The 14,242-nt window shown below is 39.8% G+C and overlaps 2 protein-coding genes across 11 annotated transcripts in view; one reads left to right on the top strand and one right to left on the bottom strand.

The window, feature by feature from the left end:
* Positions 1 to 14,242, top strand: part of ATP2A2 (ATPase sarcoplasmic/endoplasmic reticulum Ca2+ transporting 2) — a 57,526-nt gene that overhangs the window by 34,933 nt on the left and 8,351 nt on the right. For both annotated transcript variants that reach the window (XR_011561164.1, XM_019977152.2), the window contains exons 8-15: positions 1 to 465; positions 4,778 to 4,866; positions 5,498 to 5,600; positions 6,450 to 6,581; positions 11,600 to 11,722; positions 11,813 to 12,031; positions 12,733 to 13,068; positions 14,066 to 14,242. The exon at positions 14,066 to 14,242 is cut by the window's right edge and continues 44 nt beyond it. Coding sequence is in view for 1 of the 2 variants with exons in the window: in XM_019977152.2 (XP_019832711.1) it covers positions 1 to 465; positions 4,778 to 4,866; positions 5,498 to 5,600; positions 6,450 to 6,581; positions 11,600 to 11,722; positions 11,813 to 12,031; positions 12,733 to 13,068; positions 14,066 to 14,242 (1,644 nt within the window). In the remaining variant the exon portion in view is untranslated. The remainder of the gene's footprint in view (positions 466 to 4,777; positions 4,867 to 5,497; positions 5,601 to 6,449; positions 6,582 to 11,599; positions 11,723 to 11,812; positions 12,032 to 12,732; positions 13,069 to 14,065) is intronic.
* The window catches only part of ANAPC7 (anaphase promoting complex subunit 7), a 66,117-nt gene continuing 51,875 nt past the window's right edge, over positions 1 to 14,242 (bottom strand). For 7 of the 9 annotated variants that reach the window (XR_011561170.1, XR_011561169.1, XR_011561168.1 and 4 more), the window contains one exon: positions 1 to 14,242. This exon is cut by the window's right edge. The gene's annotated coding sequence lies outside the window, so the exon portion shown is untranslated. The other 2 variants (XR_011561166.1, XR_011561167.1) reach the window with 2 other exon arrangements.

The raw sequence follows: 14,242 nt of genomic DNA on the forward strand, positions 1-14,242 counted from the left end.
GGTACAAACATTGCTGCTGGCAAAGCGATGGGAGTGGTGGTGGCAACTGGAGTTAACACTGAAATTGGCAAGATCCGAGATGAGATGGTAGCAACAGAACAGGAGAGAACACCCCTCCAGCAGAAACTAGATGAGTTTGGGGAACAGCTGTCCAAAGTCATCTCCCTTATATGCATTGCGGTCTGGATCATAAACATTGGGCACTTCAATGACCCAGTTCATGGGGGCTCCTGGATCAGAGGTGCTATATACTACTTTAAGATTGCAGTAGCCCTGGCTGTAGCAGCCATTCCTGAAGGTCTGCCTGCTGTCATCACCACTTGCCTGGCGCTTGGAACTCGCAGAATGGCAAAGAAAAATGCCATTGTTCGAAGTCTCCCTTCCGTGGAAACCCTTGGTTGTACTTCTGTTATCTGCTCAGACAAGACGGGCACACTGACAACGAACCAGATGTCAGTCTGCAGGGTAAGTGGAAGTAGTTTAAAAATCTTTTCTGAGTTATGGTTGTTGATTCATCATAAGAATATGCCCTCATATCATTAAGAGCTTTATTGTTTTGTTAAATTTTATTTTTAATGTAGTTAACAATGATTTGTTGGTTTCGGGTGTACAGCATAGTGATTCAGAGATATATATATGTATATTCTTTTTAGATTCCTTTCCATTGTAGCTTATTAAAAAATACTGAGTATAGTTCCCTGTGCTATATAGTAGGTCCTTGTTGGTATGCAGTAGTGTATATATGTTAATCTCAAACTCCTACTAATTTTAACCCTTCCCTTTCCCCTTTGGTAACTGTAAGTTTCTTTTCTAGTCTATGGGTCTATTTTTATTTTTTAAATGAGTTAATTTGTATCTTTTTTTTTTTGGTTCCACATACAAGTGGTATCACATTTGTTTTTGTCTTACTTACTTAGTATGATCTCTAGGTCTATCCATGTTGCTATTTGTTTCTTGTTTTAAAGCAATTATTATGTAGTGTTGCTAGTTTCAGGTGTACAGCAAAATGAATCGGTTATACATACACATAACATATGCTCACTCTTTAAAAGATTCTTTTCCCATATAGGGCATTACAAGAGTGTTGATCTGTTTTCTATATAATGGTGTGTATATGTCAACCCTAATCATCATCTTTGTCCAGTCATGTATCAATAGACAATTACTTGGTTGCATGTCTTAACTGATGTAAATAGTGCTGCTGTGAACATTGGGGTGCGTGTATCTTTTCAAATTAGTTTTCTCATTTCTGGATATATGCCCAGAAGTGGGATTGCTGGATCATAAAACTTTTGATTTATAGTTTGATACCTTTTATGTGCTTTAAGCAAATTGAATTGTATCTGCTGGAGGTTATCTACATGAGTGATATACTTGTATTGGGGAAGTAACTATAAGCAGTCTGTCAGTGTGTTAGATGACTATGCTTCCTTTATTTCCCTGTTCTTCTAAGTGTATGTATGTTAACACAAGCTTCAAAGTAAGAATTGTCTAAAACCAGCTAGTTATCTGCCTACATAAAATTCTAATTGGTATTTCCTTAACACATTGAATGAAACATGTTTTTCTTCTTGAAAAGTAAATAATTGTGTTTAACTTGCTTCATTTTGTGTTCATCCTTCCTTTTCTGATGTTGTTTTGACTATCACTTTAAGATAAAATAAACTGTTTAAACCTGCCCTAAGCAGAATAAGGAAATAATGTAAAGATACAGCTAAATGAAGTTCTTTCGTGTAATTCAATTTCCATAGGTTTTATTCAAACAACTTTGAGGTAGAAGGATGAGAAAAACAGTATAAACTTCCAGTTACAAAATAAATGTGTCATCGGTATGAAATGTACAGCGCGGGACAGATAGTAATAATGTAGTATCTATGTATGGTGGCAGATGATAACTAGACTTAACGATCATTTTGAAATGGATAGGAATATCACATCATTATCCCACGTACCAGCAAGTAATAACATAGTGTAGGTCAATTATACTTCAACAACAAACATAGAAAAAGAGCAGATTTGTGGTTATTAGTCTGGAGGGTGAGAAATTAGATGAAGGTGAACAAAAGGTACAAACTTCCAGTTAAATAGTAGGGAATGTCAGTGTACAACATGATAAGTGTAGTCAGCACTGCTGTATCTTATATGTGCAAGTTGTTAAGAGAGTAACTCTTCAGAATTCTCATCGCAAAGAAACAATTTTTTCTTATTTTGTATCTATATTAGAAGATGTATATTCACTAACTGATAGTCATTTCATGATGATTGTAAGTCACATCATTTGTACAAGTCAAAGTAATTTTTCAAAAGAGACACAACTCAAATGTTGAATGAAATTCATGTCAAAGATTCTGTTTGGGTCATTAGTTCAATGAAAGAAAATCAGTAAGATGGTAAAACTGGTTACAGGAACATGTGAGGAAGTGCTCAGTATTAGAATAGGACTTAGTGTGTGTTAGATTATAAAAACTGGTTAATATCACACAGGGAAATAAAACTAAGTTTATCTTTTATAGAGGACAAAAAGCCACAACTTCATAAAACATGAGCCTTTTTTATAATAGCACAGTGAAAGAATGTTAAAATTTTCCAGCACACTAAATCTTAAAATAAATGCCTGTTAAGTAATGCTTCTGAATGACATCGAAGGACATGCCATCATCCCCTTGGCCCTCTGGGTTTTAGATAATGGGTTTTTTTAGCATTAGAAATTGTTCTTGTTTTAATACATTGAACCCTCAGACTCTTTACTTACCGAATTTAAATTTGTGGTAATTTTTTGATATATGTACCCTCAACTCTTTGTGTTGTCCAAAACCCAGATTCTGATAGCCCAGTTGGTAAAGAAATAATGGACAGGTGTTCAAGTGGCAAGCTTCTAACTTGTCTTAAGTAGATGTAGATTGTAACTGAGCTACCTAAATTTTCTTTCCTTGGTCCCCAAAAATGTTGGATTTTTTCCTTGTATTTTCCCTTAAATAATCTGATTTCAAATGTACTGTTAAAGAAACAGCTTGCCTCTTTGTTCTCTTCTACCTTTTGGGGACAGAAAGCGGATGCTAATCAGTATTCCACAGGAGGTTTCTTGCAGTGGGTTGCATAACTGCCCTTGACTTAGGGGTACTTTCATCATGCAGTTTCTAAATGGTTTACTGGCTTGCAGTCTAAAAATGCCTGTGTGCATTCAGATTTAGTTTGTGTGGGTTAGAATTCTGAATGTCTTAGAATATTTTGTACTGTGGTATAGACCCAAAGAGCTTCACTTTTATAAACAGCGTCATTAAAGAAGTGACATGGTGTAGTCATAATGATGCCAACTTGCTTTGATAAGTCTTAGTGCAGTTAGTTTTTCACGTTTGACTTTGTCTGAATCATGTGGTATACTCCTCAAGAGGTTAGAAAACTTAGGCTCTGAGAAACTGTGCCATGGCTGAGGGTCCCACAACTTTTAATAGTAAGGTAAAGTTCAGTTTTCTGGTAGGAGAGATCGGTAAAATCTGTTTCTCTCTCCCACCTAATAATTGTGTAACCTTGAGCACGTCCTTTAACCTCTCTATTCCTTTTTTTCCTCTTCTGTAAATGTCAGACATTTTTGGAAGGAGCTTTCTGCCAAAATTCCTTTTTTAGATGTTGTATCTGCTAGGAAAAAAAACTGTAGGAATTGGTGATCTTGCTGCGTGTGACCTTGGACATGAATCTTTTCCTCATTTGACACACCAATTATATGTGTTTGAACTAGAGCCTTTTACCAGGAGTCATCACAGTTTTAAATCCCATTGTATATAATTTTTTTTTAATCCTTTTATCTCACAGCTTTAGTTCAGTTCCCAGGTTGATTTAGTTCTGAGTATACTTTTGAAATGAAGCTTCTGGAATTTAAAAGTATATGCTATATGATAAACAAATATTACGAGGGAAGGGAAGTTATTTTAAAACAAAATCAGATTTTCTTACAGAGTATGAGTCGGAATGCTCTGAAAAGATTTTTTAAAGCATTACATGGCTCTTTTTTTAACTTGAGTTTAACATGTTAAAAATTCTTTATTGTAGAATGGTTTGATGATTCCAAACTGGACTTCTGAATTACAATTGAAAAGCAAACCAAGAGGGGGGAAAAAATACCCTCACCTTAAAAAACTGGCTCATGTCACTTTATTATTCTGTAAACTTAAGAATTCCTTCCTAGAGCACGCTTCCATGTGTTATCGTCTTGGTAACATCAGTTCATTCAGCTCTGCGGGCTCATTACTATAGCCATGTGGTTGTGCAGCTTCATAGAAAATGAGCTATTGCCACAATAAAAAGTAAGTGGAAAGGAGTAGAGAAGCAATTTGTCTTATTTTACTTGGGGAATGTTTATGCAACTCTGATATGTGAGTTTATTCTTCCTAGGCTTTTACTCTTAGCTCTAAAGCAGGGATACCTAGGTCACTTTCTCAGCCTGCCATTTGGAATTCTGAGTATTCTAAAAAGTACTACTGAGTCTTTGGAACTGACTGGCCCAGAGTCCTCATAACTTGGTTTTCATGTAGGTTCTCTTTCTCCTCTGCTTGGTGCCATTGCTGCTTATTTATTTAGCACCTCAGTGATGCTGTTTTTCAGACTGTTAGATGAATGGGGAGGCAGTCTTGATAGTGTCTAGTTAGAATAAGGAACAATACTTATCATGCTGAGCTTCGACGCTTAAGTCAGAAGGGCCTTTTGTCTTAGCAAAGGTTATATGCTTCTAGCATATTTTTTTTTAATGTCTTTTAAACACTTAGGCTTTTTTTTTCTGTAGATGTTCATTCTGGACAAAGTTGAAGGTGATACCTGTTCCCTTAATGAGTTTACCATAACTGGATCAACATATGCACCTATTGGAGAAATGTGAGTAAACTTTCCTTGTCTTTTAAAGGCTCCACTTTGGTAGTTTGGTGACTGTACAGACTTGTAGTGTCTCTGAAATGTTCAGATAATTTTCCTGATGTAGTTCATGTGGGTTATCAAAATGGCCTACTTTAAAAAAAAATAAAATTGGTAACACATACCTGAAAATTGATACACAGTTGAAATCGATTGTTTAAGCCAGTGAACCTTTTTCATCTTTTGAAGCCTAAATTTTCAAGTGGGGTTTCTGTTTAGGTGAGTTTTGGGGGTGGTTTTTTATTTTTGTTTGTTTGCCATGCCACACAGTTTGTGGTCTCTTAGTTCCCCAACCAAGAATCAGACCCCAGGCCCCGGCAGTGAGAGCACCGAGTCCTAAGCACTGGACCACCAGGGAATTCCTGATTTTTCCTTATGGATGGATACCAGTGGTGGAGGAATTTCAGTAACTAAGAATTTCTGGTCTTTACTGATATCAGAGACACATTCTGTTACCGTCTCCAGCATCGGATTTCTAGGAGCCATCACTTGAATTCTTTTGAATGTTTGCCAATCTAGAGTACACAAAATTCTATTTATTAGTAAAAAAATAAAATGACCACAGTTGACCGCTTTATTTTTTTTCTTCGGACAGACATAAAGATGATAAACCAGTGAAATGTCATCAGTATGATGGTCTTGTGGAACTGGCGACAATTTGTGCTCTCTGTAATGACTCTGCTTTGGATTACAATGAGGTGAGCCTCCTCATAAATGAGAAACTAGACCTGGCTGTTTCTAGTTCAAGGGTGCGGTGGGTGGGATGAAAATCTAGCCTTCCTTCCTCCCTTTTTGAAAGTACGAGTTCCTGATTTTATTTGCCCTTTCCATTAAGAGCTTGTCTCTTATCAGAGCCAGCATGATCTACCCAAAGAAAGCTGGGAGCCTTTCATAATATTCTCTGTGGCTGAGCATTGCAGTTACTCACCTAGGAGTTGTAGCATACATGATGTTCTCTTCTGTGTGTAGCTTAGTTACTATAAATGAGTAAAACCCAGGATACTTTTTCCTGAAAGTATAGGGTGTTGATCTTGGCTTTTTAAGATGGGTATCATTGCATCCTTGAGGACAGGTTGAGGCTTAGAAGGTTGTTTTGATGATGTTATTATGTAAAATTTAACCAACAGAAAACCTTCTTTCCTTCCTTTTTAAATTATAAACAGTGAGATACATTTTTTGGTTTCTAAAGACAAGCCAGTCCCCAACAGAAACAGAATATAAATTCTATAGAATGATAAATAATGACATGGAATTACAAATACTATTTGCAGGCTCTCATGTTTCAGTTAATACTGTGATTATTTGCTTCTAGTTCTGGGGAATGAAAGACCTAATTATTAGAAGAAGAACAAACACACAGCTGTCCTTTGAGTTCATTTGTAATTATTTGGATCATGTGCTCCAGGATAGGATAAAAATGACCCAAAGAACAATGATGTAATGGAGGACAGAGTGTCCTTCTCTGGAAAAAAGTCATTATTAAAGGAAATTTCCTTGTTTTTACTACTTTTCCCTTTTTGTAATTTGTATGCTTTCACCTATTACAGGCAAAGGGTGTGTATGAAAAAGTTGGAGAAGCTACAGAGACTGCTCTCACCTGCCTGGTAGAGAAGATGAATGTATTTGATACTGAATTGAAGGGTCTTTCTAAAATAGAACGAGCAAATGCCTGCAACTCGGTCAGTATTTGAGCTTGGTGGTGTTCATGCTGCCCATCGCTCCTACCATATGTCCTCAGTCCACCCACTCACTCTCTTATTAGACAACTTACTCTATACTTTATTTCCTCAAACTCTCTCTCAGTGTCTCCTCCATCTTCGCTATAAGATAAATTGATCTGGCCATTTGACTAAGAAAATAAAAGTTGTCAATGGACAGTTTCCATATGCAGCCACCTGTGCTGTGACATGTACTCTTTCTGCTCCCAGTAAAACCCGGCTGCTCCTTGTCCAATAAGCCCCAGCATCTCTCCTGCATTATCAGTCTCCTGTCTCTACTGGATCTTCAGTAGAGAAATAATAGTTGTTTTTTATCTTAAAACTTCTTCACTTAAGCACCCTGCTTCTTTTCCTTCATGGTAAAATGTCTCAAAGAACCGTTTTTATGTATTATTTCACTTTTCCCATTTTCTTGAGTCCACTCCAGTCACGCTTTTGCCTCCTTCCAGTCTATCAAAACTTCTTATCAAAGTTGCCCATGACCTTGTGTTAAATGGTCTAATTGTTTATGCAAGTGTAGTACTAAAAGTTCACAGAGCAAAAGTTGACAGAAATAAAAGGTAAACTGGACAGATTTACAATTAGAGTTAGAGATTTTAACACACCTATCTCAAAAATTGATAGAACAAGCAGATGAAAAAAAATCAGGATATGGAGCAACACTTATAATATACTTAACCCTTATTTCTCTTGTGCTGCTCCTAATATGCTTTTCAGATCCATAAGGAACAGTTTACCAGAATACACAATATTGCTGGTCCATGAAGCAAGACTCAACAAATTACAAAGGATTGTACAGACTGTTGTTGACCATGATAGAATTAAACTAGAAATCAATTAAAAAGATACATAAGTTTCCATCTGAAGAAAATGGAAAAACAAATACAAGTAGAAGGAAGTAGGAAATAATAAAGACAAGACCAGAAAGCTGTTCTGAAAATTTTTATATCAGTAAATTTGACAGCATAGAAGAAATCAACAAATCCTCTCAGTAGCACAGCTTTCTAAGCTGACATTTTTCTAAGAAAAATGGAATAAACTGTTAAATTAACTGGATCTATAATTCAAAATCTACACTTCCCCTCAAATTATTCAGGCCCAGTTGTGCCAACACTGAAGAAATACAAGTTTTCAGGAAATACAAGTTTCCTGGCTGTCCAGTGGTTAGGACTTGACACTTGCCCTCAAGCTGTACAGTGTGGCCACACCAAAAATGGCAGAGAACGAAACCTTTATCACCAGCATAACCCTGATAGCAAAACCTGACATTGATGTAACTTTCATAATACAGAAGTAGAGATTCTCAGCATAATGTTAGCAAATTAAATCTAGTAGTAATTAAAACTTTGACATGCTGTATTTATTTGAGCAGAATTACTACAACTATGGTGAGTGGAGTAGCAATACGGGGGGGTGCAGGTGTGTCTTGTTAGGTGTGCGAACACTAGACAAATGTGTGGTCCCTCACCTATTCTCCCTTGCCTGTCGGAGCCCCAGAGCCAGGATTCTCTTAGGCTGAGCAGGGTGGCAGGCAGGGTGGACTGGCCTGTTGAGGAGACCCAGGTGCTGGAGGCCAACCAGATGGTCAGTGTCTGCCAGCAGCTGTTGCAGATGGTTTTACTCAGGTTTAGCTGCACCAAGTGTGTGAGGTCACAGAACCCAGTGACAGTTCATTGCAGGACAGATCCAGCATGTGGCCCCAGAAAGAGCTGGCAGCTCCATGACATGGACCTTGTTCAGGTTGCTCAGGCTCAGGCCTAGTGTTTGCTGACCGACTTGTCGCTTGTGGTCATGGTGATGCCCGCTGAATGGACCTAAGCAATAACCTCTGTTCTAGCCAGAGTGGTGAGTGGTTGCTGAGCTGAGAAGCAGAGTAAGCAACATGCGAACAAGATGTTACCATACACGAAGGTCAGGGTGACAGGCAGCGGCAGGTAAAATTAGAATAAGAGGAAGAGAAGAAGCCTAGATGCCCAGAAGCAACCAAAGGAAGCTCAGAAATGGAAGCTGCAGAAGCCAGAGAATAGGGGTTGAAGAGACTATGAGGACAAGCAGGAGCAGAAGAGACCCAGGAGGAAACAAGTCAGGCCCTGGAGTCTGCGTCTGGTCCTGCCCTTGCAGACCTGGAAGCACAGAGCCGCTCTGCAACAGGGTGAACGCCGTCTCCCTGCAGTGCATGCGGGGGGTGTCAGCGCGGTCTGCAGTGGGTCCTCCAGACCTGTTCCCAGTACCCACTGCCTCCCAGCCTTGGAGTTTAGGTTTCTTCAGAGTTGGGCTCTGCTACACACAAGCTCTTAGTGTCAGACCTATATACCTGTCATCTCCAAGGGGCAGCCAGTCAGGGCTTGAGGCTCCTCGTCGTAGCACTTTAGTGCAACTCTTCCTTCAGTCAGGGTTTTCTGGTAGAAGAAAGAAACAGGAGGTTATAAATACAGCCTTCCTAGTTATATATATGGTGACTTTCTTTCATCCTTCCCTGGGTATCGAGAGCAGATGAGGCAGTGTTTTGGGGGAGTAGGGTGGCACCTCACGGCACAGGTAGCCTAAGGTGGGCAGCAGTGCACCTGTTAAAGACATCGACTATTTAAACATTTAGTCCCACGCCAAATCTCAGCTTGTAAAAAGGACTTTAGGGCCATCCAGTCCGGTCTCACACTTGCAGGCAGGGAAACAGGCCCTCAGTGACTTGCCGTCTCACAGTGTGAGGGAGAATGAGACTCTAGCACTCTGTTCCCTTTATGTCGGTTTGCCCCTTTGATACTTTCCAGGGAAATCAAAACTCTGCCAGAATGGAGGGTGCCTCAGCTGAAGTATAGAGTCTTTCACAGTGACTCGATTCCTGCTTCACAACCAACAGTCTCGCAGCCACAAGGGTCTCAGGCCTCTCCTGTGGCATCCTGCCCAGACTCATGGTTTCCATGAAACAAGTCCGGGTCCTTTGTTTCTATTTTAGGGAATTCACCACACTTGTCAGTAAGCAAAGCCACATTGTCTGATAGCTCTATTATTAGTTGGTGTTTGACTAAACCCTTCAGAGGCAACCTGAAGGCTGAAGTTTGGAATTGCTTGATGACCTGTAACTACTCCATGAAGGGAAACAACTAGCAGCAATAGAGCAGGACCAGCTTTTAAGGCCGAGTGGCCCCTTGGATAGGACTGTTGGATTTCACAGCCCTGGTCCTGGAAGCAGTGGCTTTGTTCTCTCCACCCAGGATGTATCTAGGTGGCACTAGTGGTAAAGAACCCACCTGCCAGTGCAGGAGAAGTAAAAGATGCAGGTTCCGTCCAAGGATTGGGAAGACCCCCTGGAGGAGGGCATGGCAACCCACTCCAGTGTCCTGCCTGGAAAGTCCATGGGCAGACAATACACAGGGTCACAGAGAGTCAGACTGAAGTGATCGAGCACACAGGATGTATCTGGTGTCAAGGTCACACCTCTCTCAGAGTCACTCACATTCTTGCAGTCTTCCCAGAGCCATTGGTACAAACGCTTAATGGAAACTAAATACATGGGCATTCCCTGGTGGCACAGTGGTTAAGACTCTGCGCTACCTCTGCAGGGAGCACTGGCTTGATCCCTGTAAGATGGCCGTGTGGTGTGTGCCACCAACAAGCCCCACCCTGAAAAAAATAATAAACATATAGATATATAATAGTCAGATAATGTCGAATTTAGTGATTGTCCTTTTATTGCTCTGGCTGAGAGGATGGCTTTATTCTACTCATAATTGCCTCTGTTGGATGCTGAGGTTCTTTGGGATTTTTACAGTTATTAAATGTTTGTCTGAATGAGGGGAAAATCCATGTAATTCACCACATAATTGAATAAAGGCAGAATATCATAAGATCATTTAATTCAGAAAAGGCATCTGATAAAATTTAATCTCAGTTTATGATAAAAACTAAGCAAGCATCTTCTGGCTGATGGTGTAATTACACAAAGTTAACATTCCTAATGGGCTCAGAGAATTTACTCTCAACATTTCTATTCAGTGTAGTCCTGGCAGCCCTAGTTCATGTAATAAGGTAAGAAAAAGAAAGCCAACAAAAAATTGGAAAGGATAAAGTATGTTGATTTTTATGGTAATATGGCTATATATAGAGATAAACCAATGGAATCTGAATCTAAAGATTAATTCTCAGTTTTTGTTTAACCTGAGCTGTCAGTTTATCCTCTCAGTCTCTCCCTCCCTAAGAGAGTCCTTTACTTGTTCTCCCCCCAACCCCATCTCCTTGGCTGTATCTTCCAAGAGGCTCCAGGGCCCAGGCCTCGGCTTTTCTGTCTGCAGTTATACTCCCTTGAACTCTTCTCTTCTTATGACTTTAGATATTGTTACTATGCTGACATCTAATATAGCCACTAGCTGTCTATAAAGTATTTAAAATATTGAAGTGGTGTGGTGTCCCTTGCCCTTCCTTCGGTTAATTCTTAACATAACTGCCAGAGCATGAAACTCTCCTTTGTCTTCCCGTTTTACTTGTTATTAAAAAAGCCAGATGCCTTACAGTGACTTTGAGGATGCTACAGCCTGCTTCTGCAACCCCTGCTGTTAACCCCGAACCTTTCTTGCAAACTCGCTTCTAGCCATGTTGCCCTGGAGGCTCCTTGAACTGCTTGGTCACGTCAGTCTGCATAATGTTCTCTCTGCTCACACTCACACATCGTTCATGTTTTTACTCAAATATTGCCTTCTCAGTACTGTATGTAAAATTGTAACCTAGACATACATAATTTTCTCTTCCTTGCTTATTTTAAAATTTTTTCTCCATGGCACTTATAATCTACTTTCACGTTCTGGTACGTCTTTCCCAGACTAGAGGGTAAGTTTTATGAGGGTGGGAACTTGTCTGTTTATTGTCTATTGCTACATCTCCATTGCCTGTCACATAATAAGTATTTAGTGAATGTTTAACTGTTAAAAGTCAAAAGTTTATAGAAATTGCTATCCAATAATATTCCATATATGTTCTTTTTATAGGTCATTAAACAATTGATGAAAAAGGAATTTACTCTAGAGTTTTCACGTGATAGAAAATCAATGTCAGTTTATTGTACACCAAACAAACCAAGTCGGACATCAATGAGCAAAATGTTTGTGAAGGCAAGTACAGCAGACTGCAATTAAACGTTCTTACCAGGATTAGAATCCCGAGTGAGCCAGTAAGTAAAATTATTGTTCTAACATTTCCAGGGTGCTCCTGAAGGTGTCATTGACAGGTGTACCCACATTCGAGTCGGAAGTACTAAAGTGCCCATGACTCCTGGAGTCAAGCAGAAGATCATGTCTGTCATTCGGGAATGGGGCAGTGGCAGTGACACACTGCGATGCCTGGCCTTGGCCACTCACGACAACCCACTAAGGAGAGAAGAAATGAACCTTGAGGACTCTGCCAACTTCATCAAATACGAGGTTCGCTCATGAAAAGCTTCACCCGCACCCTGCACATTCACTGTGTTTAGGTAGCACTCCTTCAATAAAAGGTCAGATGAGTTTCGATTTTGCTGAGAAAGGGGTGTGGTTATTTGTTTTCCTGCAGGCCGAACGTATCATCTTTATAATTTTAAGTTGCTGCTTCAAACACACACAGTTAACAGTTTAATACAGGCCTGTTACTTTCAAAGTACAATCAAGGCTAAAAACCTGCTTTGCTGCTCTCATGTACCTCAAGATAATTTAAAAATTGGGGACATTTTCAAAATATTCATTAATTAGTGACTCAAATTGTTCAAGTGGAAAGATCCTGTCTACTTCTGCTCTTGGAATTCTTTCCTTTCGGGTATGTGGCTTCCTGAAGTCTTGAACAAGGAAGTTTCAAGTTCAAATTTGATACTATGGGTCACTGATTGGCTGCTGTCAATATGTTCCTATTCTTCAGTATATTTTTTCTTTAAGAATATTATTAATGAAAGCTCAAGAATTATTTGGTGTCAAGAATGTAGTGATATTTTTGCTTCTGATTTATTAGAGTTAATACTGTTCTTCATTGGATTTACATTAACAATCAGTGGTGTGAATTTTGCCATAAGAAAATGCAGAAACCTTTGCTCTCCGCACTAAGGGGGGAAAAACAGAATTTCCTGTATTGACATAAGGTGATTATTTCACCATAGACCAATCTGACTTTCGTTGGCTGTGTGGGCATGCTGGACCCTCCGAGAATTGAAGTGGCCTCCTCTGTGAAGCTGTGCCGGCAGGCAGGCATCAGAGTCATCATGATCACGGGTGACAACAAGGGCACTGCTGTGGCCATCTGCCGCCGCATTGGCATCTTCAGGCAGGACGAGGACGTGACAGCCAAGGCCTTCACAGGTCGCGAGTTTGATGAGCTCAGTCCTTCAGCCCAGAGAGAAGCCTGCTTGAATGCTCGCTGTTTTGCTCGAGTTGAACCTTCCCACAAGTCTAAAATTGTAGAATTTCTTCAGTCGTTTGATGAGATTACAGCTATGGTGAGTGTCTGTAGACATGTACAGGTAACAAACTGCACGAACACAGCAGATTCTAATTCTGATCATTAAATTTTTAGTAATAGGTCCCATATTTGGAAATTCTTTTTTTGTCATGATCTGGGCTGTTTCTCAAGGATTCTATTGGCATGCAAGATTCTGGGGAAGTTTAAGACCTAGAAGCCTGCGTCAGTCACAGGGGACGTATTTGCCATGGTTAAAATGTATGTGTTGTATCTCACATTTCTAAAAGCCGATTTAGGACCTAACTACGCCGTACTCTATCACACACTTGGAAAACCTCGCCTGAAGTGAGATGGTACTGGTGATGTGTTCTCTGAGAACAGCTTGTTGATGAAGCATCTCCCGTAGTCTTCCTTGCATCTGATTTTTCACCAAGATGTTAACATTGTGTCATGCTTGCGTTTGCTGCTTGTCTATGAAACTTTTCAGTTTTTAAAACAATTTTGTTGCTAAAAACCAGCTGTTCTAGTTGTCTTCCTCTTTCCTCCCCTTCCGTTCTTTCTCCAAGGAAAGCACCATTCTGGATTCAGTCCTGGGTGTTCAGTGAAAGTATAGAAAACATACACGGGAATGATAGTTTCCTATCTGTAGACAATATTTAAGTATTTTTGGCCATAAATGGCATATTATAGTTTATGTATTTGTCTGCATTTGCTCTATTTGAGATTTATCCATATGGATACACGTATTTTGTTGTTTTGTTTGGTAAAATAAGTAATAACAGTTTGAAGACCCCTTTGTTCTACTTCCTCTGAAGTGTCACCTGTAAGTTCATTTGGCAGTTTCACATTTCCCAGGTTAAAATGTGTTCTGTGACACCAGCTTACAAAAACAAAAACTCTCCCAGAAAACTTAGCTGCCCAGAGGCCCAACAGCTCCATTCATTCCCTGGCTTCGGGATGGCCAAGTGATTGTTGGCAATGTGTGTATTAGGTAACAGGTGTGCAAATCAGTGGTGGGTTTCTTGGCCTTTCAGACTGGAGACGGTGTAAATGATGCTCCTGCTCTGAAGAAATCTGAGATCGGCATTGCTATGGGCTCTGGCACCGCCGTAGCTAAAACAGCCTCTGAGATGGTCCTGGCTGATGACAACTTCTCCACCATTGTGGCTGCCGTGGAGGAAGGACGGGCCATATACAACAACATGAAGCAG

Source organism: Bos indicus, chromosome 17 (assembly GCF_029378745.1).
Source record: "Bos indicus isolate NIAB-ARS_2022 breed Sahiwal x Tharparkar chromosome 17, NIAB-ARS_B.indTharparkar_mat_pri_1.0, whole genome shotgun sequence".
In the NCBI taxonomy this organism is placed as follows: domain Eukaryota; kingdom Metazoa; phylum Chordata; class Mammalia; order Artiodactyla; family Bovidae; genus Bos; species Bos indicus.